Source organism: Pundamilia nyererei, unplaced genomic scaffold (assembly GCF_000239375.1).
Source record: "Pundamilia nyererei isolate P.nyererei 1_Seehausen unplaced genomic scaffold, PunNye1.0 scaffold00108, whole genome shotgun sequence".
Classification (NCBI taxonomy): Eukaryota; Metazoa; Chordata; class Actinopteri; order Cichliformes; family Cichlidae; genus Pundamilia; species Pundamilia nyererei.
Genome location: NW_005187509.1, coordinates 1,917,015 through 1,939,015, shown reverse-complemented (window position 1 = coordinate 1,939,015; position 22,001 = coordinate 1,917,015). Strand labels below are relative to the sequence as shown.

Genomic DNA, 22,001 nt, shown 5'->3' with positions numbered 1-22,001 from the left:
TATATTTACTTCATCATCATGCTTGTGTACACATGAGACAAGAACTAGTGAGAGATTTGTCCCTTTCTGTTTTGTTTTCCAATCACGGCTCCATCATAATTCCCGTCTTCTCCAGGCGGACTGCGATTCTGATCAGCAGTTTCCTGATAAAGCGACAGCGCCGGCCGCATTACGTGTTTATGAATTGCTAATGCCACTATTTATCAAGCTGCGCGGCACAATTTACCATATTGGAAGTCATGGTTTGCAGTTTTACATTTAGAAGGTGAGCGTGATCGACTGTATCATCTGTCATTTTAATTTATGAGAGATTAATGCAGCGGCAGCGCACTCCTCCCACACACTCATCAGGAGGTTAAATAATCATCATTCTCACATTTACTGTTCAAACTGTAAGTTTGAAAACAGGAAAGTCACAACAGACCAGCTAATTTAATGACCCTTTGAACTCATCTAACTCTGAAATGATAAGAAAACAGCCCAAAAAGTCCTGTTGCTGCTGCCCCACTTTGTCGTCTGGACTCGAGTATCTTAGGAAATAATTTTGTCTATATTCAATCATTGATATCCTGAGCTGGGATAAAGTCATGGTGGCTGAAAACGACCGCTGAATGTTTGAGTGCTGTAAAGTGGGAATGTTCCAGCACCAAAATGAATTATTCCTCAGAAGCAAAATCCATAACATCTACTCACTCTGAGAAGGTTTGGTCCGAGTCGATCCGTCATAAAACATGCATGTCATTAAAATTCCCATTAGGCCCTGATTTTATTTATGACCTGTGTTTAGGTTCAGACGTTCAAAGAGGAGTTCGGTCAGCTTGATCGGATACTTGAAATAAAAATAAAATTTAAAAGTCATTAGCATTTATTTTTCAGGGACCGGGTACAAAAACAAAGATGAAACATTGCACCAGATTTAGCTACTAGCTAATGTTCATCCACAGTCCCTGAGTAGGTAAAAAATGTATTTTATTATTATTATTTATTTTATTTGTGTTTAGAGAGAAGTGAGATGATTGTAGTCTGACGCAAGCTCAGGAACCACAGTGACGTATAAATATGCTCCCCGTGCAACAGCATGAACCGTATTCACGGTTTTTAACTATTTATATAGTAACAGTTAAACTGTCTGAGTGTTTATTTATTTATTCATTAAAAATCAGGAATCTTTTTTTTTTTTTGTAGCAATAATATGATCATTAGAGCGAGTCATGGACCGCTGCTGAACCTGGCCTTAAAACCAGGTTTATGTGCACACGTTGCTCTGATATGATGGATTAAATGAAGCTGAAGGACACTTTTCTACACTTTGAGTGAAAATTAAGAACATTTTAAGCAAAAAGACCAAATGAAGAAAATAATAAGATTAAAATGACAGAGATACACACAGGACCAAAGAGAAGCAAAACAATCCAATTAGTCTATAAAAATAAAAACAAAGAATGAGTTGATGTACTGATAGAAAGAGAGAGAATACATAAATTAACAAGTAAAGATTATAAGAGGAACTATTTAATAAAACCTAACTAAGGCATGACTCAGAGCTCTGCGGTGAGTCTTTGTAGAGCTATGATGTAACTACGGCATCGTTGTTTAGTCTAGATAGAAGCGCCTTAGATGCGGGGACCTTTTCCCTCCTGGGCACTTGCTCTTTGTTCTGGGCATTCTTTCCGGGGGTCGGACATCTTTGTCCCTCACGTTTTTCCACTTCTTTGTACACTCTGATAGTTTCAGCAATCTCCCTACAGGAACTTTCTGACATGTTTCAGTCCTTACATTGATGCTATGATTATTGTTCCTTCTGTTGAAATGATGATGGCTATTCTCTTACTGATAAACTTAAAAACTGCAGGGAAAAGGTAGAAATGCACAGGACGAATCAACGGTGCTGAACAGACGTGCAGTCACATTTCCAGTGAGATGCACATCAGGTTGCGGGGTATGGTTTCAGAGGGGCTTGCAGTTATGGCGTAGATTTTAGTTTGAAAGCACAAACCCCCGCAGTTCTGCACATCCTTTACTGTTGGCACCTTCATTTCAACTTCATAGTTTATATTTCTTTTGTGTATTATATCAGGGATATTTTTATATTCAAGCTATTTACTTTAACTGTAGTACTTTAACTTGTTTGCTTTTTTTGTCATGGAGCAACAGTGACCACATAATTTCCTCTGGGATTAATAAAGTATTCTGATTATGACGTTCAGTAGTTAACCCCTTTACTGTCATGACAGGTGCTAGAAAAATGCTTACATGCTTTTATCTACTTTCTTAGGGACACTGACATGGAAGAAAGTGTATTTGTAGAATTTAATTAAACTAATTACACTTAAAAAAATCCAAAAAATATGAATGAGAATGAAGAACAGAAACTAATAGTTACCCAGTCCTCATTCAGTCCTCATTGCTGATTAATTCAGCGACTCATTAGGACAAAGCTGGCACGGTGAAAGGTTTTCAGAGTTCTTCTCATGTCTTCCTGGATAACAAAGCTCATCGTGGAGCTGCGGTCAGATGAAGTGGGTCAGCTCAGCAGCGTATTTATAGCTCGGATCGCACTGCTGTCCGTGCTGTCTCTGGACCCAGCAGGAAATGATGCAATGAAATACAAACTGTACTACAAGTGGCCACTAATGCACCTCCACTGTCGGGCCACGGGTCAGTTCAGAGTCACTGTCAGTTCGCTTTCTATCCAACTGAAGCAGCCAAGCATTTAATTCCAAATTCAGAGGCGTGCATTACCACAGGGTTCAAACAGGCTGTGGCACAGGAACTAAAAGCCACATCAATAACTAATAATCAGCTCGGAGTCACGACAGCTGGAACAGCTGCAGAAGCTTGCATTTGGTGCTCAGATCTGAAATATCCAAAGTTTTGGAGATATGTTGTTTTATAAAGTAAGGATGTTTGGGAAGGCTTCAACAGTGGGAAACAGATTTTTCCTCATCCTAATAGATTTTTGGAATCTATTAGGATGTAATTGTGATTTTTTTACATGTACGAGTTTCAGATAGTCCTATTCTAAATACAGATTTTTTTTTTCCAGGTGAGAAGCTCATTACCTTACACTATAAATTACCCTGAGACAACTGTTCTGTTGGTTTGATGCCATATAAATTGAAGTGAGATTTTGCAGACTGACTCACGATGGTCTGTGCCTCTCAGTTCATCCTCTGCCTCCCTTTAAATCCAGCTTTCCTCTGATTGGCCTCCTCTTGCAAACAGAGGTTTGAACAGCAGTGTGTTCACAGAACTTTGTGTCTGATAATCATATGAAGAGATTTTACTGCAGCCTGCAGCTTTTTGTACCAGTGCCTGAGGCAACTGTTTTTTTGTTTTTTTATTTGATGCTATATAGATAAAATTGAATTGAACTGAACTTGTACAGACGCTGACGTCATCATTAGAAATTTCCTCACCACCATTATGAGAGAACTAATATGACAGAAAATAACAGAAAGCGTAATAGGCCCCTTGTTGTTTAGCTTTAAGCTCTGAGTTAAGAATGCTCCCCTGCAGTAAAATGCTGAGTATATTTTCAGGCTTCGCAGTGGGAAGTTTAATGACTTGGACTTTTTGCCACATTTGTAGGTAACGAACACAGCTCATCTTCATTTCAATAAATGCAGGAGCGTTTATGTCCCAAGCTGCACTGACATTTACTATATCTGTCAAGACCAATATTTTCAGCTGGGTCACCACAGTGATCCTCATGGCAACAGGAGAGCCGCTTGGTGCCTGTTTGTCTTTCTTTGATGTGCCGTAGCTGTTCGCTTTGGTTTTTAGCGCAGTCCATCATCGTCTGTGTGTTCAGCGTTATTGACTGTTTGCTCTGGACTCGTTGTATGTCTGTGGGCTCAAGGCTGTGCTGGGGATTTGGCATTATGCAGAGAGCATCTAATGAGCATGATGAGCTTAATAAGGTAAAGAACTGAACTGCAAAATCAATGGGAGCTGGTTAAGTGAATCACAGCATTTGAGTAACAACTTCATGAAAAGAATAAGCATGTTTCTTGTAGCCAGGCGTTAAAGTCACAGACTGTAAAGTTTTAATTAGTCAGTTTTTAATTAAAATAGATAAAACGAAATGAAATCAAATGAGGATAAATTTAATTTGATTTGAATCTGTGGTGTGGACGGGAGCTGCTTTATGCCAGCAGGGATAACCTCCAGAGGACCAAAGGTGATTTTTAAGATATTTGATTTAATCATTTATTAGTGTGAACTACCTCTTTGTTAAAATGAACAACAACAACAAAGAATCTGCCTGTCAGCTTTTTCTCACACGGGTACATTGTTTTTATAGATTAGAATCACAAATGAACGTGTTTTGTTACCAAATTTGTTTAAACTAGAGTAAAAGATGTGCTCTCAGGCCATCAACAGCTCAGACTTACATGTGAGTACGTACGCTGTGGCTTTTCGTACACTTCAGCCATGCTCTGGTTCTTTCGTCAGATTTCCTTGTAACACATGACAGCCTGTGTTCATGACCCGTGATGGCTGCTTTTCATCTGTGTTTGAGAAACATCATGTTTGGGTGAAAGTGCACCAACCTGTGATTTTAGCTCTGTAATTCTTTTATGGTGATGTGGTCATTGAAATGAGGAAATGAGGTTCACTTAAAGTCTATTGAGCTTGGAAAGAAAAGCGTCCGGACTACTGTAAATTTCTTGAAGACATTTCATCTGAGAAGCTTCTTCAGTTGTTAGAGCAACTGGTGGAGAATCCCAGATTTTAAGCATTTTGGACGGAGAAGACAGATGGTTTGAAAGAGGAGTGAAAGAAGCCATTTATCTCCACTGTGAATGACCATCTTTGAACAGAGGGCTTATGACACTGACTCTCTGCCATTTATAATCCAGTTTTGAGATCTCTTCCCAGATGCCTTAATGCCCACTCACACCCTGGGGCATTTGACCTCTGTAAATTACATGATAGGGTGGGACTAGGCTTCACTATGGATTCACCCGTAACTTGGTTGATTGTGACCTACACCCGTTTTCACACCTTGGCTCATGTAGAGGTAGAGGATCAATCCATGACCCTCTTGGGGGGGACATTCCCATAGGGCTTAAAATCTGGGACTCTCCACCATTTGCTCTTGGAACTGAAGGAGCTTCTCAGATGAAATGTCTTCAAGCAACTTAAAGAAGTCCAGATGCCTTACTTTCCAAGCTCCTTAGACTACGATGACCTGGATGACTAAGAACCTTCACAGACATGTCTGCCAGTAAAAGGTTTGAATGGCGGGGTTTATGTAATCTTTGGGGTTAATCAGGTCTTTTTTGGATCATTTACATGAAACGTAATTGTTTGTTTGTAACACTGCCAGGCTGCATAAATCTGTTGGGATCCACCATTCCTCTCTTGCTGACCATGTCTACCTTTCTCTCTTCTAGCTTGGCAGCATCCAAAGAAGCTGCAGCGAGGAAAGCTGCCTCCCCGATGCCACCGTCCGAATTTCTGGACAAGCTCATGGGCAAGGTTTCGGGGTACGATGCCAGAATCCGACCAAATTTTAAAGGTAGGCGTTGCCACCAAGACTCAGTCGGATAAAACAGGAATGTAGCCAAACGTACCCTGAAAAGACCTGCGCTGTGTCTGCATTTTATTACCTTCTCTAAATGCCTGTTTAGCCAAGAATGTCACCAAAGATAAGGTTTGTATTTATTAGCTTAACTGAAAAAAGGAAAATAACATGTTTAGACATCGATGTTGCTGAAACTTTGTTGCTGTATATTTAATCACTTCAATGTTTTTGTCTGTTCTCAATTTGTCGATCTCTGTATTTGCCCTTTGCAGTGTGGAACAAAGGTAATTCTTCCCACGGCTCAGTTTAGGTGTCAGACCCCAAACTCCCTCCCCCCACCTTTTTTTCCCCTAACACAAGTCCAGCCTTGCACTTTTACCCACAATCATATGGTAAGATGACAAAATCCCCAGTAAGGACTAAGCTAGTTGGCTACATTCCTTGGTATCCACACAGTATCCTGAGTGCTTGTTTTGGTGGTCAAGGTAATGTGCCTCTCTCCCATGAGTGTGCTGCTGACCATGATTTCATGATGATGATGATGACGATATAGTTTTAAGTGACCTCCCTGAATGGAAGCCCCCATAAAGACACATGTCAGAGGTTTCTGCTTTAAACTTCTTGCATTAGGAACACAGACTGGACATGAGAGAACTGGGGCAGCCCTCCGTATCCACCAAAGTCTATGACTAATGCAATGGGTTAAAAATACATTTACAGCATCTTTAAGCATCTGAACAGACAGACAAACTGATTTCCCCTCGTGCTTTTCTGACATTTAAGCCTTGCTGCATGTTTAAAACTGCCAGAACTGAGATTTTATAAAGTGGATGTGAGAAATTTCTAATGTCTTCCGTTAGGTTTGTTGGGTCATGTGTACAAAATATTGGTACCCCGGTGATATTCCAGCTTTTATCAACACGTCTTCCTTAAGTATTAACCTTTAATCACCTGTTACAACATGTGCCTTACTTGTTTTTTTTTTATATACGGCTGCCAAAGCATTGCTATCCTTGGCACCTTGCAGTCCAGACAGTAAATCTTGTCCTACTGTCGTCACTTAAAGGATGAAGATTGGTTCAAATGTTAGTGAGAGGTACGCTCAGTTCCCCTCCAAGTCTGATCAGAAGCAGATCAGTGGGATGTGTAAGGAGTTTGAGTCTTACCTGGCAGCAGTTTGGTCTGCAGGAGGTTTAACATGAACCTCAAAAGCACACGGGAACCCATCACCCAATCACCGCACGTTTTAGGCGCTGTCCAAGTTTTAGTGAAAAGTGAACCTTTTCAGGTTATTATCAAGATTTGCCAAACCATTAATTAATAATTATAAATATCTAAATGGCCCTTACACTTGGCTCAATTTGATCTGATCTGTTTCACGTAAAATGGTTGTGATCAGATCAGTGTGTGTGTGTGTGTGTGTGTATACAGAGCTTCACAAATGTATGAGACCATCTGTCAAATATTTTAGAAATGTAAAATAAAAATAACTAAAACTCATTTTTACTGTTCATCGATGCAAAATAATAATGTGCTTCACTGCTTTTTCATAAAACTGTAAACTTTAAAATTCATGGATAAGATATTACATGGTTATATTTTTAATTAAAGAGCATTCTGCTGGATTAACGAGAAACATTAAAAAACAGGAAGCTCTCAGAGAGCTTCCCCTCTGAGGCGGCTCTCATTTTTTTCTTTCTTCTTTTTAAACATACTTTAATAAACCCACTGAAACACATTTTAATGTACCCTACTAAAATATTTGTATATTTTTTATTTATATGAATATAGTACATGTGTAGTATTTATTTCATGATTTATTCATATTTTAAATGTTTTGTAATAAACACCAAGTGTATTTTGGTTTATAATAAAAATATATTAATAAGATAAAGCATCGTCCTAGTATAGGAATTGTGGTTATGACCTGTTAGATGAAAAATATACATAAAAAATACCTAATAAAACAAACGTTTCCAACACAAACAAGATCGACATTGAAAAGATGGGAGTAAGAAACATAGTTTTAAATATCTCCATAAATCATTATTATAACTTTGACCTTCACATCAGTTTGTTGACCTTGAAGGAGAGGTCAGAGGTCAAATGTGACGTGACGTCTTAAACCTTTAGATGTTAAGATGAGAATATTTTAAGTTATTGGACTTTTTGTTAGTTTCCCACCAATAAATCATGAAGCTGACCTTGAAAATGTGTTTTTTAACATGAGACTTTATCCGAATTCATTCTAGACAGAAACAGAAAAACGCTGCGACACACAGAACCTGCCTGGTCCATTCAGGTCAGCCGTGGCATAAACCACTAATTTGTTGGTGGTCTAATATATTTGTTAAGCACTCTGCTTGTGTGTGTGTGTGTGTAATATAGTAAGTGGCATGTTACCTGCTGGGGTAGAAAGAAGCTTCGTCTTTTCAATAACCTGAAAAGATTTCTGCCGTTCACTTCTCACCCAGATGTTTTCTGGGATCTCTGGCGGTGATCAAACCTGGAGGGATGACGTACATTACCTAACGCTGCCTGCGTCAGGTCAGCATGCGATGCTATTTGTCTGCTGCTCTGCATCTGCCCGTCGTCTCTAAATCAAAAACAGGTGAAATTTAAAGGTGTTGCTAATATTTTGTACACTGAGCACACAGGTACACAGAATGTGCACAAGTGAATCACAGCTTTGTTTCTGAATGCTGCCATGGAGCTTCTCTCTTCTTCTGTTTTTTCTTTGCTGAGTCCATAATGGTACAACCCATTATATGGTGAGCAGGATATCTCGGTTCACGCAGGACAGGGTTGAGAGGAGTGGAGGGTTTTCGCTGTGACTAAGTGCGCATTATTAAACCTGCCTTGGCTACAGAATGGCCGACCTGCCGAGGGTTTGCTCAGGTGTTTGTCGCGAGCCGATTTTGGAGATCATTTCTGTTTTTTTAATTTGATTTCTCCTCAGCTCTGCTCAGCAACACTCCCGCGCGATTTACTGAAGCTAGCACTGCACTGACCTTTACAAATCAGGATTTAAACAGGCATGTGTGGCAGTTATTTGAATTTATAGCTTTAATCTTTTTTTCCTTCTTCTAATGCGATGTAATAAAAATTTTTAATGCAGATGAAATTACTCTCCGGCGCTGTGCCGCACACGCACAGAATAATAAGAGTCCCAATGTCCCCTGTAACACAGACACGTTTATTTAAATGAGCTCAGATGTCAGATACTTTCTGTTTTGGGGTAAATTTGTAACGAACGCAGATCTGTAATGAAGATACGTATGGACGAGGAGGAGGAGCCCATCTTTTATATAATGTGCTCAGCTAATTGTGTCAGGGGCCATCGTTAGCAGACAGCCCGACATGAACTTCCACATTCTGTCATGGTTGTCAGGTCGACAGAGTAACACAGCGTGATCTCTCCGACTTGCTCATTCATGCAGTCTTTTGTGTGTAAGTGTGTGTGTTTGTGTGCGTCCCCTACCAGCTGACTACACCCCTGCATTAATCACACCCATGAAATAAACAGCTTGACAGCTCGGCAGCCTCGTAAACTCGGGGGGAAAGAAACAACAACAAAAAAAATGTACTTGCACAGTAGGGGAGTCAGGCAGGGAGCAAAAAAAGGAAGAACTAGAATAGCATGGGGGTATTATAACAAAAATAATCATCACCATAACATGCTAAGTGGGAACACTTTAATAAGTGACGTGTCTGTAATGATGTGGCATTCAGCACACGGATCGCTCGAACGTGTTTCCTTAGAAGCTTTTTAAGGAAGGGATCCTTCAACTAGCATGCTTGTCAGCTGCTGTAGTGGAAACGTCACCGTCACCTGTGCACATTCTCCAACACGGTGAAGACACCCTGATAACTGTGTATTACCCTGAGAACACACTGGGCGCGTCACACAGTTTCATTTTGTCTTTTGCACAATTTCCAATTTAGACTAGAACAAAGTTGTTGTTTTTTTTAACTAAAACCAGCAGAAGTGAACACACGCAGAGCCGCACAGCTACGCAAACAAGCTGCCCGAGGAAGTCGGGTCAGTACCTGGGGCAACTATGGCTCAGGAAGCAGAGTGTGGTGGCCACCATTTGAAAGGTCAGTGGTTCAAACCCCGGGACCATCCAGGTGACATCAGGCGGTCAACACAGTGAACCCCAAACTGGCCCTGAAGCATCCATCAGAGCGAGAGTGAGAAGGATTTGTGTGGTGCAGGATGTATGGACGAGCCTTGTAGTGTGAAGCACTTGGAGTGGAAACACACTAGATTTAGCTTCACTGTTGTATTATTTATATGAATCCATTTTGGTGTCTTTTTTTAATATTGACCTGCTTTTCAGATATCTTTTTGTTTCTTGTTGTGTACCACCGTTATTTTACTGGATGGAACGCCTCCCACGTGCTGTTTGAGATATTCTGTCTACAGTAAAACTGATATCTATTTTATGATGGGGAACATAGCAAATGTAAATCTAAATTCACAACAAACTGAGTGTATTGTACTCTGGATGGCGTTACCTTAGTCTCCAGTAACACTGTGAGGAACCCCAGGATATGTCCTTCAGTGCACATATTAAACAAATATGTAGGACTGGTTTCTTCCATTTGTGCAATATCTCTAAAATGAGAAACATCCTGTCTCAGAGTGACGCTGAAAAACTAGTTCATGCATTTATTACTTCCAGGCTGGACTACTGTAATTTCTTAGTATTTACAGGGATAAAAAAAAGAGAGATTTATCTTCCCTTCGTTGACCTTGCTGATCTTGGTTGTTTCCAGAAATACATTTAAATTCCTTCTCACGTGCAAAGTCCTGAAAGCATCATATCCCCTCCTAGTACACTATCACCCCATTAGTGCACTTCACTCTCACACTTCAGGCTTACGTGTTGTTCCTAGAGTATTTAAAAGTAGAACGGGAGGGAGAGCCTTCAGTTTTCAGGCCCCAGGAACCAGCTTCCAGTTTGGATTCAGGAGACAGACACTATCTCTACTTTAAAGATTAGGCTTCAAACCTTCTTTTTTGCTAATGCACATAGTTAGGGCTGGATCAGGTGACCCTCAATCCTCCCTTAGTTATGCTGCAAAAGGAGTAGGCTGCTGGGGAATTCCCATGATGCACTGGGTGTTTCTTCTTCATTCACCACTGCTGCATGTCATAAATAGTTTCTTTCTTGTTTTTTTGTTTGTGAGCTCCCCGTGCTCCTCTTTTTCCCTCCTACACATCATACATGCTCATCCAATTAGCACCAGCCCTGCTAATTTTGCCACAGTAGATGGAGGGCGGGAGGGGACAGAATGGGGAAGTGATGAGATCTGCCCCAGGCTATGACTATGGCAGCACGAGAAGAAATCCCAGTGATCCGGTGCAGGGGCCCAGTGTATGGGCAAAAAGCTTCTGGTTGATTTAGTTTAGTTCGTCTGCTGGAGAGAGGAGAGCAAGCACTCGTGACACATTCAGGACGAGCTGTTTATAATCCATGACTTCATCCTACGTTCATTTCTCTTTTCCTGCTTTCTCAGTTTTTACAGTGTTTCATCCAAACCTCACATCTGTCTTTGCCTTTTCGTTATTTCTGTCTGCTGCTTATAGCTGCGTTCTTAATTTTTGCTTCCTTATTAGTTTCCTTGCTCATTACACATCATTTGGTCTTATTTATTTCTGCATAGTGATCAGATCTTTTATTTTATTCTCTTATATTTTAATCTTCATTTTTCTTCCCTCTTCCTTTTATTTTCCTCATCTCTTCCTGCATATCCATTTTCCTTATCGGTGGTTGAAAGACAAGTTCATTATTAAAGAAATTGTCCCCTATTTATCTGTTTAGCCCTCCTTTATTTTAGCATCTGTCTCTTGAAACATTTGGTCAGGTGAGCAGGTAGCAGGTGAGGTCATACAGGAAGTTTTTTTACTTCCTCAGACAGCAGCACCGAGTACTTCTGATGCACTACCCCGGTAATGAATGGCCACACAGCGCTGTGGAGATAAAGGAGTGTGTATGAGAGGGAGAGATGGGGGGTTAGCGAGGGAACCAATGAGGGAGAGGAGGGTTTGTGTAATTCTTCTTGTGTCCAAGTGTGTGTCTTCGTGCACGCTTGATGAATGGTGCCGACTACAACTGTGACTCTCCTCTCCCTCTCCGCCATAACCTTGTCCTTCCTCATCACTCAAGCCGAGCAGCAGCAAGGCCAATGACTCGGACCAAGCTCCTGGTTTCAGGCTCGACCTGAACAGGCCACTGGCGAACCAAACTCCCCACCCTCCGACTCCCCCGTGTTTGCAAGGCAGGGCTTTTTGCCTGAGAAGACACTGAGTGTGTCACCAGCTTTAAAATCTGTGCTTCAGCAGGTTTTCATCTTCTGCACTCTTGAGCGGCCCCGTTGTTGCTTCATAGCTCGTGTTTGCTCCTTGAAACAGTCCTTTTATTTTGTTTGGCAAAGCTCCCTCCTCCTGATATCAAAGACCTCTCACTGAAAAATCATCACTGCGTCACTTTGCTTCGGTGGACCTGAGTAAATATGCACAGGGGACGAGAGATTCTTTTCCTTCTCCTCCTCACTTTGTCCTTGCACAGCTGGAGGAGCTGTTGCTGCACAAAGCTACACAACTCTTTGCTTCTCTTGTGTTGTGCGACTCCCTCCTCCTCCTTCTCTCCTTGCTGGAGTTGAACGTGCCGAGGCGGGACTTTAGTTATTAGCTGTCGGAGCTTGACGTTCATTTGGTGTTATCAGCACTTGTTTAATGGCTACTTAATGGGATTAATGGGCATAAGGTAATGAGCGTAGGATGGAGGAATGGCTGCGGGGGGGGGGATGGATGGGAGAGCGAGTGGGGGGAGAGAAAGACAAAGTGAAAGACACAAGTTGGAGGGATTTGCCCACGATGGGAGATTAGGAAGAAGTGCAGGTGGCAGAAGTGAAATGCAGGGTGTCGCACTGCACACAGAACAGATTTGTGCTCGCTTAGAGCTGGAACTCTGATGCTAACACAGTTCCCAGTGGACCCAGTGTTCCTCAGTTATGTATTACACTTGCAGCAGTCTTGAATAAGCAGCTCTGGGATGCAAACTACAATATCTACACCCTCCTCTTTTTTTCTCAACTCTACAAGGATGCAAGCGCTGAAATCTGCTCGGGTGAGTGGGCATTCTCGCCCAGAGGAAGGTCTTGTGGCTCTCTTAGTATTCAAGGTAACGGCCCTCTCCTTTCCAAGCCAGGAAATTTGGATGAGGGCTATATTGCAAGGAGAGAGGAACTTTAATGTCGTCACAGAGGTGACTCTCCCCAGAGTTATGACAAAAATATTGATCACAGTTGAGCGTCTAGCAGGAGGAGGCAGAACGGCAAGGGCAGCAAAGAGAGGAATATTGAATAGGATGGTGAGGGCACCAAAACGGACGAGAGGAGTCTAAGAGGTGGAGGAAAGAGGCGAATGAGAGTGGTCGGATTAATTTCTGCAGTCAAAAGTTTAAATCTGTTCATTATCGTGAGCCAAACAGGAAATGATCAAGCTGGCAATTAGAGCACTGTCAAATGAGCCATGTTGTCGAAATGAATGAATTCCTCTCCTCTTCTGTTTGCTTTAAATAGCTCACATTATTATTGTTTCCTTTTGATCCTCAGATAGCAAAAACCTTCTTTAGCTTTAGGCTGCACACAGCCACTCTGAGATGTGTAAAAGGAGTCGATGGGTACATTACTCTGTCTTCCTCCCTCTGCAGTCCACCGGTCCGTGGCTAATAAGTTTATAAGGAGGGGAATACTGCCTTATAAAGGGCCATTCGGTCCTCCTGCGCCGTCGCACCTCTAATTACTAGCCAGAGGAAAAAAGGTTTAAGCCCACCAAATCCATTTAAATAGCCTGATGGAGAGGTTGGCGTGTAATTGTTCACTTCCCCCACACAATCAGGCCACGGGCTGCTGTTCTCGGGCTTTACGTGGCAGATGCGTCCAACATTCAGCTGATGGAGGGACCCTGGGGTATAAGTAGAGAGAAAAGCATTCGGGGAAAACCCTGTATTTGTCTGACAAAGCATCTTTGCTTCGAACGCAGAGGCGAGCTTTTTTCTTTTCCTCTGGTTTCATTTCTGTACCTTTGCTGCAAAGCCAGGAGAATTGATTGTGCACAGTGCTAGTAATTAGCTTGCGTTACGAGATCCCCTCTGCTGGCAAAGCAAAAGTCCAAAAAACCAAAGCTGCTGTGGTATTAATGCCAGGATCAGGTCCTCAGATGTTCGACGGGCCGCCTGGCCGCGAGGCTAAGCCCAGGCTTAGTCCTGACACGGAGAGACTGTCGTGCACAGAGGAGGGAGGAAAAATTGCCTTTGGTGGATTCGGGCAGATTATAGAGTTTAAGTCACCTGTCTACAACAGTTCATGGTCACGATGAATACTTTCCATCTATCTTAGAAGCCGTTTCCCTTTTTTTTCAGGCTGACAGTGACAGATTACAATATCGCTTGCAGACTTCTACTGGGTGTAGTTCCCATCCTTCACATTGGCAGTTGTCAAGTACAGCAAAGCAGGATGTGCCCGGTTTTCTCAGTTCAGTGCAGTTCGAAGACAAAATAGGACATCGATCAACAAACATGAGTTACGAAAGGAAGACAGTCTCCTCGGCGTGTATCGATAGGACGCATTGTTGGCCTCTGTTCATAATTCTGAGTAACTGGAAGAAAAAATTTTAATAGCTTGAAATGAAATGTGTTTGCTGTTGAGTGCATGAGAACCGTTTAATACCTGAAGGTCGACTCTGACGTTATGTCTGATTTGGAAGTCTTTGATTTGCAGAAAATTAGACGGCTTGGTGTTAAATCACAGTTTAGCCGGCAGCTGTGAGCATGTGCTGATGAAGAAAATCTCTACTTTGTTTCCTTTCTTAAACTTTTTTAGACCAATCCGATGAGCCACTGACGTTCAGTGGCACATCGGGCTAAGTCTTTATCTTTCCAAGGGCGAATGGGGGAAAGATCTCGGAGCAATGAATCGTTCGGCTTTAACTTCTGATTCCTTGACATTAGCGGGTTGGCATTTTTCCACTATCAATCAGCCTTGTGCAGACTAAAAGTTCTCTTTCTCAGCTACGATATAATGTGGCCCGTTTGTGAGAGGCTGTTACTTTCTTGGGGGGTTGAAGTAGGACCTTTTGTCATCCAGATGGGCTCCATTTCAGCCAAATGACTTCATATTAATAGGAAGAATTGGAATTACATCTAAGATTGGTGATCATTTATCCATTCCTTTAGGGTTAGTGCCATTTCTGTTGCCAGTCGAAATATCGATGGGGACGGAGAATCGGCTGCTTTGTTTCATTCGAGTTGTTGTGAAATGTGTAAGTCACCGTCTACCTGTTGCCCAAAATTACCGAGGTCAAAACCGTCAAGATAAGGGAAAAATCTAAATGAAGCCAGTTTGACATGTAGTCTTTGCACCTCCCTGCCCTCCTCCTCTTCCTCCTCTTTCTCTCTGGCCTCTTGCATCTCCTGTAGTGCATTTTGCTAGTTTTACTTCAGCTCCTCTTGACAGAACTGCATTGCAACTCTCCTCCTCTTCATCTCAGCGCATCGCCTCTCCTGTCCTGCCCGCTGCAGTATGGCAGTAGATTGTTTCTCTACAGTCTCATGCATCCCTCCTTCCTGCTATTGCCTTCACAGTATGTTGCCCCCCTCCTCCCGCCCCTCCCCAAGTCTCCCCCGCTGCCACACACTCACCCCGGCCGAGTGTTGGCAGAGTGTTGCGACACCGTAGATAATCGAGCCTTGCTGTCTTGTTCGCTCCTTGATAGACAACGCGGTTGTTTTCCTTAACGAGGACAAACAACGTGTAGTTGGTAACGTGTTGTTAGTATATGCTGTGTTTAATTCTCATCTTTTTTTTATTAGACCCCAAAGGCTCCAAAAATGAAGCTACTCACAAGAAAGGTACTTTCCCTTTTCCTGTTTCTTTTTCCCTTTTTTCTACTTTCTACTTCTGCTCTTCCCTCACCAACTTTTGTGATCATTTGTCTTTAATGCAACGACGAGGCATTTTCCAGATGTTGACACCATTAGGAACATGAGGGAAATGCTTTTTGGTTAAACTGTGGAGATGTTTTGCTGGAGGTTTTATCAGAAAATGTCTAGAAATAACTAAGAAAACTGCATTTCAGTATATTTAAAATATTTTAGGCGTGCACTTTTGACCTGACAGATGTTTTTCCTTTAGTGTCAGCCATGATTGTTTGCAGACGGTTGTGTCTGGCAATAGAAAACCTTTTTTTCCTCCCTGACACAGACAAATGTAGACACTTTGGTGATCACACCAGCAAACCTGTCCTTCTCCTAGTGTTTGGCTTTAAGTAAACTGCATTCATCACAGCACTATAAGAACAGTTTGTACTAAATGACAAAGACATGGAGCCACTCAAAAAATGGACTTTGTCTGAGACAGGAAAACTGCCAGTTTTTAATATTATGTGAGCTTTCAAACTTGTGTTTTCATATCAGTGAACTTGATGTTCTGGTTCATTCAGAGATACAAAACCAGCATTAAAATTTCACACAGAACATTTTTAAAGTGTTTTTCCAAACTCAGCTATAAGAATGATTTATTTTTTGTCATCCTTGTGACTCATTTAATGGCACATGTAGTAGGGTGTGTAGCAGTGTTGTATTCTACCCGCCATCCTTATGTAATGCAGGAATGTGCAGTACTGCACAGCAGCCTGTGTCCTGGTAATTTTCTGCCATTATGTTGTTTTTACAGAGGTTTATGTAAATTGTAAAATTCATTATCAGAAAAACAGTTCCTTCATTTTACAGATTTTTTATTGTGTACCTTTAGTGTGCAGGAAATAAAAAGTAAAATGAAGTCTAGAGTAGAGCACGGACTACAACAGCTTTGTAACCTTTCTCCCCGTTTGCCCTGCGTTAAAGGATCGCTCTCATCTCATTTGTCCTCCTAGCTGAAGATGCTAATTCTGGTAGCACAGCAGGCCCTTTAACACAGTGGCTCCTGTCAGTTGTAACTAATATCTGCGTGGCCCTAATTTGCATGCACAGACTCTAAGCGGTGATAGAAAGCCCCATACACAATCCGCTCACAGGGTCCGTCCTACAAATTACTGCTGCAGGACTTTCCAGACAATTACAGTTGGCGATGGAGCAAACAGCAGAGGTTACGCACTGGGTAATCTTATTGCTCGATGCTGCCAGACGGAGTCTGCAGAGTGCAGCGCAGGTTAAAGAAACGTCATTATTTTCAGTTGGATATTCCTGATCGCTATAGCAACAAGACCGAGGAAATAAGGCCGAGATACTATTCCTCCAAAAAGTTAACCGGCCATCTAACGATGAGCGCGGCAAAAAACGACCTCGGCAGTGGACAGTAGATGCGATCCTCTTGCGTCTGATTTCTCTGGGTGAATAACGCCATTGAGAGAGACGCCGTTTGCAGACTAAAGACCCCAATTACCTCCTCCCAGTACTGTCAGCGTCACAGGAGACAGCGTTTATATTAGCAGGCAGCAGCCTGTCTGCCTCCGGGCTGCTGAGATGCATAACTTACACTCTGGCTTGGTGCTAAAAATAAATAAAATGAATATATAAAAGTGCAGAGCTGATAAGAAATCATTTCTCTTTTTATTGTTCAAATAGCAGGAGAAAAATTCCAGTTCACAGACGTGCTGGACAGGAAATCAAAGAATGTAGGTTGGACGTTAACGTGGGTCCGAGCTGCAGTCATATATTAATGTCTTATTCATGCTGCAGCTGCTTCGTTTGTAATTTTTGTGAGTCAGCCATGAGCTGCTTGCCCACTTCAGTCTCTAGATGATGGGATTTCCCCCTTTTTGGACCCACAGACCCTTCTCCACCTGTAGGTTATCCTTCATTGTAATCGCTAATCAACATAAAGCACGGTCATGTAGCAGACCTACAGCAGTGCTGTGAAGACATGTCGTGCATTTTTGCTACAAAGGCGTATGTAGCGGTGATATTTTTGGCTGCAGACAGAATTGGTGGAAATGTCAGTTTTAGAAGAAAAATGATTAATGTCAAAGCGAGAGGGGAATATTAGAAGAAGAAAGGGATAGGATTGGAAGAATATGTCAGAGAAAAAATTAAATTATTTAGAAAGAGACACAAAATAATAAGTAGTAAAATCATATGATAGTAGGAGTGGACAGACTAAATGAAAGGAGAGCAAAGAGGAGGGAAGGAAAGGATGATTAGAGGAAGAGACAAGAATGCTATAGAAGAGACAGCAAAGAAGGAAGTCTGTGTACAAGGTGATGATGGCAGAGGAAAGAAGGAGTCTAACAAAGCCGAGCACACGGAGGAGATGGAGGCGGAGGGGAAGACTAGAGACCAGATAGGATGGAGAAAGAGGAGGAAGATGGCGGGTGGTGAGGTTTTACTTCCAGCGTGTTCAGCAGAATCCAGTCAGCAGGTCGGGGCTCGTGCCTCTCCATGGCCACCATCAGATTGGAGGCTCTGCTCTGCTCCTTCTGTTGTGGGATGTTGAGCACATATTTCACAGGAGCCACCTCCTTGCAGATACTTTATGCAGATTACTGTTAGGCCAGGTTCTGGGCGCTCCGTCCTCCCACAGATTCAGTCCGTCTCCGCAGATTTACGTCCATGCGAGGACGGCTCGTAATATGATTGCACAGTGCTTCAGAGAGGTGACACTTTAATGTGACGACTGCAGGTCGGAGCATATTGCGGTTATTTAACTTTTTTATTGAGGGCAAAAAATTGCTGCTATGTAGATTTATGCTTATCCGAGTGGCCTGTCTTATGAAGAACACCTTTCTAATGTGATTGCACAGTGCTGCAGAAAGCCAACGCTGCAGAATGATTACTGCAGGCTGGAGCACAGCACATCGTTTTACTGAACGTAAAGCTGAATATCCCCCTACACACAGTCGTTCCCATTCATGTGGCCTATTTTAAATAGTATGGCATCACTGCACTGTGGTTTACAAAGAACATTTTAACTGCAGGGCTTTCCAAAACCACACGAATCACGAGTGCTTTGATCAAAATGACTAAAGATTCGTTTCACGGTTACAAAAGTTTTCTTTACTAGTCAGAAATTCTTTTAATGCTTTAAATCCATGTTAACTTTCCGAAGAACAACATACAGGCATGTATATTTGTGTGAAGCACTGAAAGTCTTATAAAGCAGACTATTGAAGTGTTGTATGATTTATTATCCCCATGTGAGGAAACAAAGAAGAACTTTGGCGTCTCCTTCTGTGGCCAAAGCAGCTCGTTTAATCTCTATTTAATATATTACCAGCTCCTGTGTTTGGTGTTCTGGGGTCATTTGAATGAAAGTAATTTCAGACTTTGCAGGAATTTAGAGTAACTTATTCACGCTGCCAAAATAAAAGTATCAAAGTATTTCACAACAAAAGCACCAGAGAAGAAAGCCTCAGATGATGAACATGAAGGACTAAAGCATTTTCTCTGTCACAGGCACTCATGTGAGAGCTCATATTATAGTTAATTACACACATAAATCATGTAAAATTAACCCTAACTCTTTGTATATATTTTCACATATATTTCATAATTTTCTATCCAAGTATTAACATTAAGTAGTGAAAATATGCTTTTTTGGTTTTTTTTACTGCAGTTAAAACAATAAAAAAGAGTCAAAACATTTCTTTGATTTTAATGTTAACACAACGGCCTCTGTCTTTAATCCACACAGAAATAACAAAAAAAAAAAACAATCTTAGTAAAACGTTCTGAATATGAAGAAAAAACGTTTTAAAGGTGAAGCCGTGTTCACAGCGATGGAAAAGTGTTTTTTAATAAAACTGAATCGACCTGTTTTAACAGAGTGTGTGTGTGTGTGTGTGTGTGTGTGTGTTTGTGTGCGCGCGCGTGCACTTGTGTGTGTCCACTAATCTCAAATGACTATCTACATTTCCCTCAAGATGATTAAAAGCGTCGAGCTAACGGCAGCACATCACGACACGCCATTAAATCACACGCCAATTTATTGAGGAGATGACCATCTCTGTCTTACACGCACGCACGCACACACACACACACACACACACACTCTGCAAACACTCCATCTGCACGAGGGCAGCAAACAGGAAAGATCACACACAGAACACACACAGGAACTAAAACAGACACATCGCTGCTCACATTTTTATTTTCCTCCCTTTTTTAATCTCTTTCACATTTCCATTGCTACCTCTCACTAATCCATTGATATAAAGCCCGAGTCACCTCGTCTCCGTCGCCATTGCAGACCTGCTATTGATTTCTGTCTCCCAGCGGGCAGCTGGCTGCCAGCCTGTCATGTTCTCCTGTCAGTCAAAAGCTGGCAAAGAAAGCCCTGAAAGGTCCAGCGACTCATTTATTGCAGACTTAATTCACTGTCTGCCTATAATTAGACAAGGTGATACATTTTTTGGTAAAGCAATTAATGTCACATTTGGAGTGGGTCCCCCTGAAATCAGAGCGCTGTTAGGTGTGGAGGTGTTTCTCCTCCTCCTTTTAAGACGGCTCCTGCATGAACTTTCTTCTTCAGGCGTCTTTGAGGTCGTCTTCAGCTGTGTGTCAAAGTGTGCAGCAGCCTCTTTCATTTGAATGAGGTCGTTAAATCAATGCAGCGCGGATGTTGCAGAGAAATCCAGTGAACGAGGATGACAGGCTAACAGGACATCGTTTTGGTTTTATAATATATCCTCTAATGATTTCTGGGTGTTTGATCAAAAAAAAGAAGGCTGCAGTGATTACAAAAGCATCGGCATATTTCTGTGTACATAGTTCTTATTGCTCTACAAACTCTACTTTCCAACACACTGGTGCTCCCCCCTGTGCTGACTGCAGGACGTCACCGGTGACTCAAATGTTCAGAGGACAGACTCCAGGAGTGTGACTGAAATCATGGTCAGGCTCTGAACAATAGCGGCTACTGAAGATGAAGCATCCGGTGCTCTTCCAGCAAACGCAAACTATCAAACTCAGTGGCTGCTTTTCATCTTTGGAAAGGCCAGCCTCCTACATAATTTACAACAACTGGCATTTCAAAACGTGACGTCATTACTCAGGAAGCACCTACATTCACCCATAATGAAGAAAAAAGTATTTCAGCAAACTTTACCCATGAAAACAGATTAATTTAAACCCAATAAGATTCAATAATGGTTCATTAATTTCTCCTTTACATAGCATTGAGGTCAAGTGTGAGTCTTACTGATTTCATCCCAAACTGCGTCAGTGTCTGCCCTTTGTGCAGTCACTTTATTAAAATCACATATTGGTATTTTTTGCTGCATTTCAACAAATGACCCAAAATAGCAGAGATTATGTTCAAGTGAGGAGGATGGAGGGGTTAGCACAATATATTTCCCTGAGGCCACTGTGCTTATTTAATCATTTACAGTGAAACACAGCAATGGTCAAGAAGTTCTTCCAGCCTCTACCAGCTATCATCCCCAAAATATATCCCACCTCTGAGACTCTGACGCCGCTAGCTGGTCATTTTCTAGCAGACAGAAAAAACTTTAATGTGCTTGTTCAATATCAGATTTGAACTCGTTAAGTGTAATTATTTAGATCACAGATTTAACACAACCACACAAAAAATAAAAAGAACAAGTGAAACGTCCACACACAGCAGCTTTGAAGAAATGAAAGCCATCGACTCGTCTCTGACCACAGCATCCGGTCCTTTTTTCTTATGACCTCATCCCACAAGAAGCTCCTCAAACATGAAAATGACACAGAGGTGTCAAGAAGATCAAAATGTGACACCTGACTGAATTAGCGCAAATTAAGCACAACAGCCAAAAACATCAGGGTGACTGACTGAAGGGTCACTGCAGGGTCTGAGCACCTGCACCGACTACGCACCTGTCCTGAGAACATCTCCCCCGTTATTCCGAATAAATAAGTGCTTCCAGCAGCAATAACACACACGCGTTGTCCTGCACAAACGTTTTGTGCAATTTCACAATTTCTCAATTATGACTGGATAAATATAGAATGATATCTATATATATTTTCCTTTTTATGGGCGTGTGTTATAAAACACACATTCATCATATTATGCATTTGTAATAAGGTGGCCTGATTACAAATGCATAATATTTGTAATCAGGTCACCTGTTCAGTCACAAAACTGATGCCGTGCCACTTTACTCATTTCCAACAGCAGCTTTTTTAATGCCAGCAGCAGTAAGGTTGTCTCCAGGTGCTGGAAACATTCAAACTACTGATGGTTTTCATGAGTACATGTTACAGAAGAATCATGACGCTAAATGTCCTTTAATCTTCAAAAAGCTTGTTTTTATTTTGTGCTTAAACTGAAATGACTTTGTGTGTGTGTGTGTGTGTGTGTGTGTGTGTGTGTGTGTGTGTGTGTGTGTGTGTGTGTGTGGATAGTATGCATAAACAGCTGGAATATTGCAGAGGGGAGTGTTCACATGCAAACACATGCTGCTGGCAAACAAACA

At 41.8% G+C, this 22,001-nt stretch overlaps 1 protein-coding gene across 6 annotated transcripts in view; it reads left to right on the top strand.

The window, feature by feature from the left end:
• The window catches only part of glra1 (glycine receptor, alpha 1), a 118,303-nt gene that overhangs the window by 19,076 nt on the left and 77,226 nt on the right, over window positions 1–22,001 (top strand). For 2 of the 6 annotated variants that reach the window (XM_005741234.2, XM_013912934.1), the window contains exons 2-4: window positions 5,403–5,527; window positions 5,806–5,817; window positions 15,418–15,456. In XM_005741234.2, the coding sequence (XP_005741291.1) occupies window positions 5,403–5,527; window positions 5,806–5,817; window positions 15,418–15,456 (176 nt within the window). The remainder of the gene's footprint in view (window positions 1–5,402; window positions 5,528–5,805; window positions 5,818–15,417; window positions 15,457–22,001) is intronic. The other 4 variants (XM_005741235.2, XM_013912935.1, XM_005741237.2 and 1 more) reach the window with 2 other exon arrangements.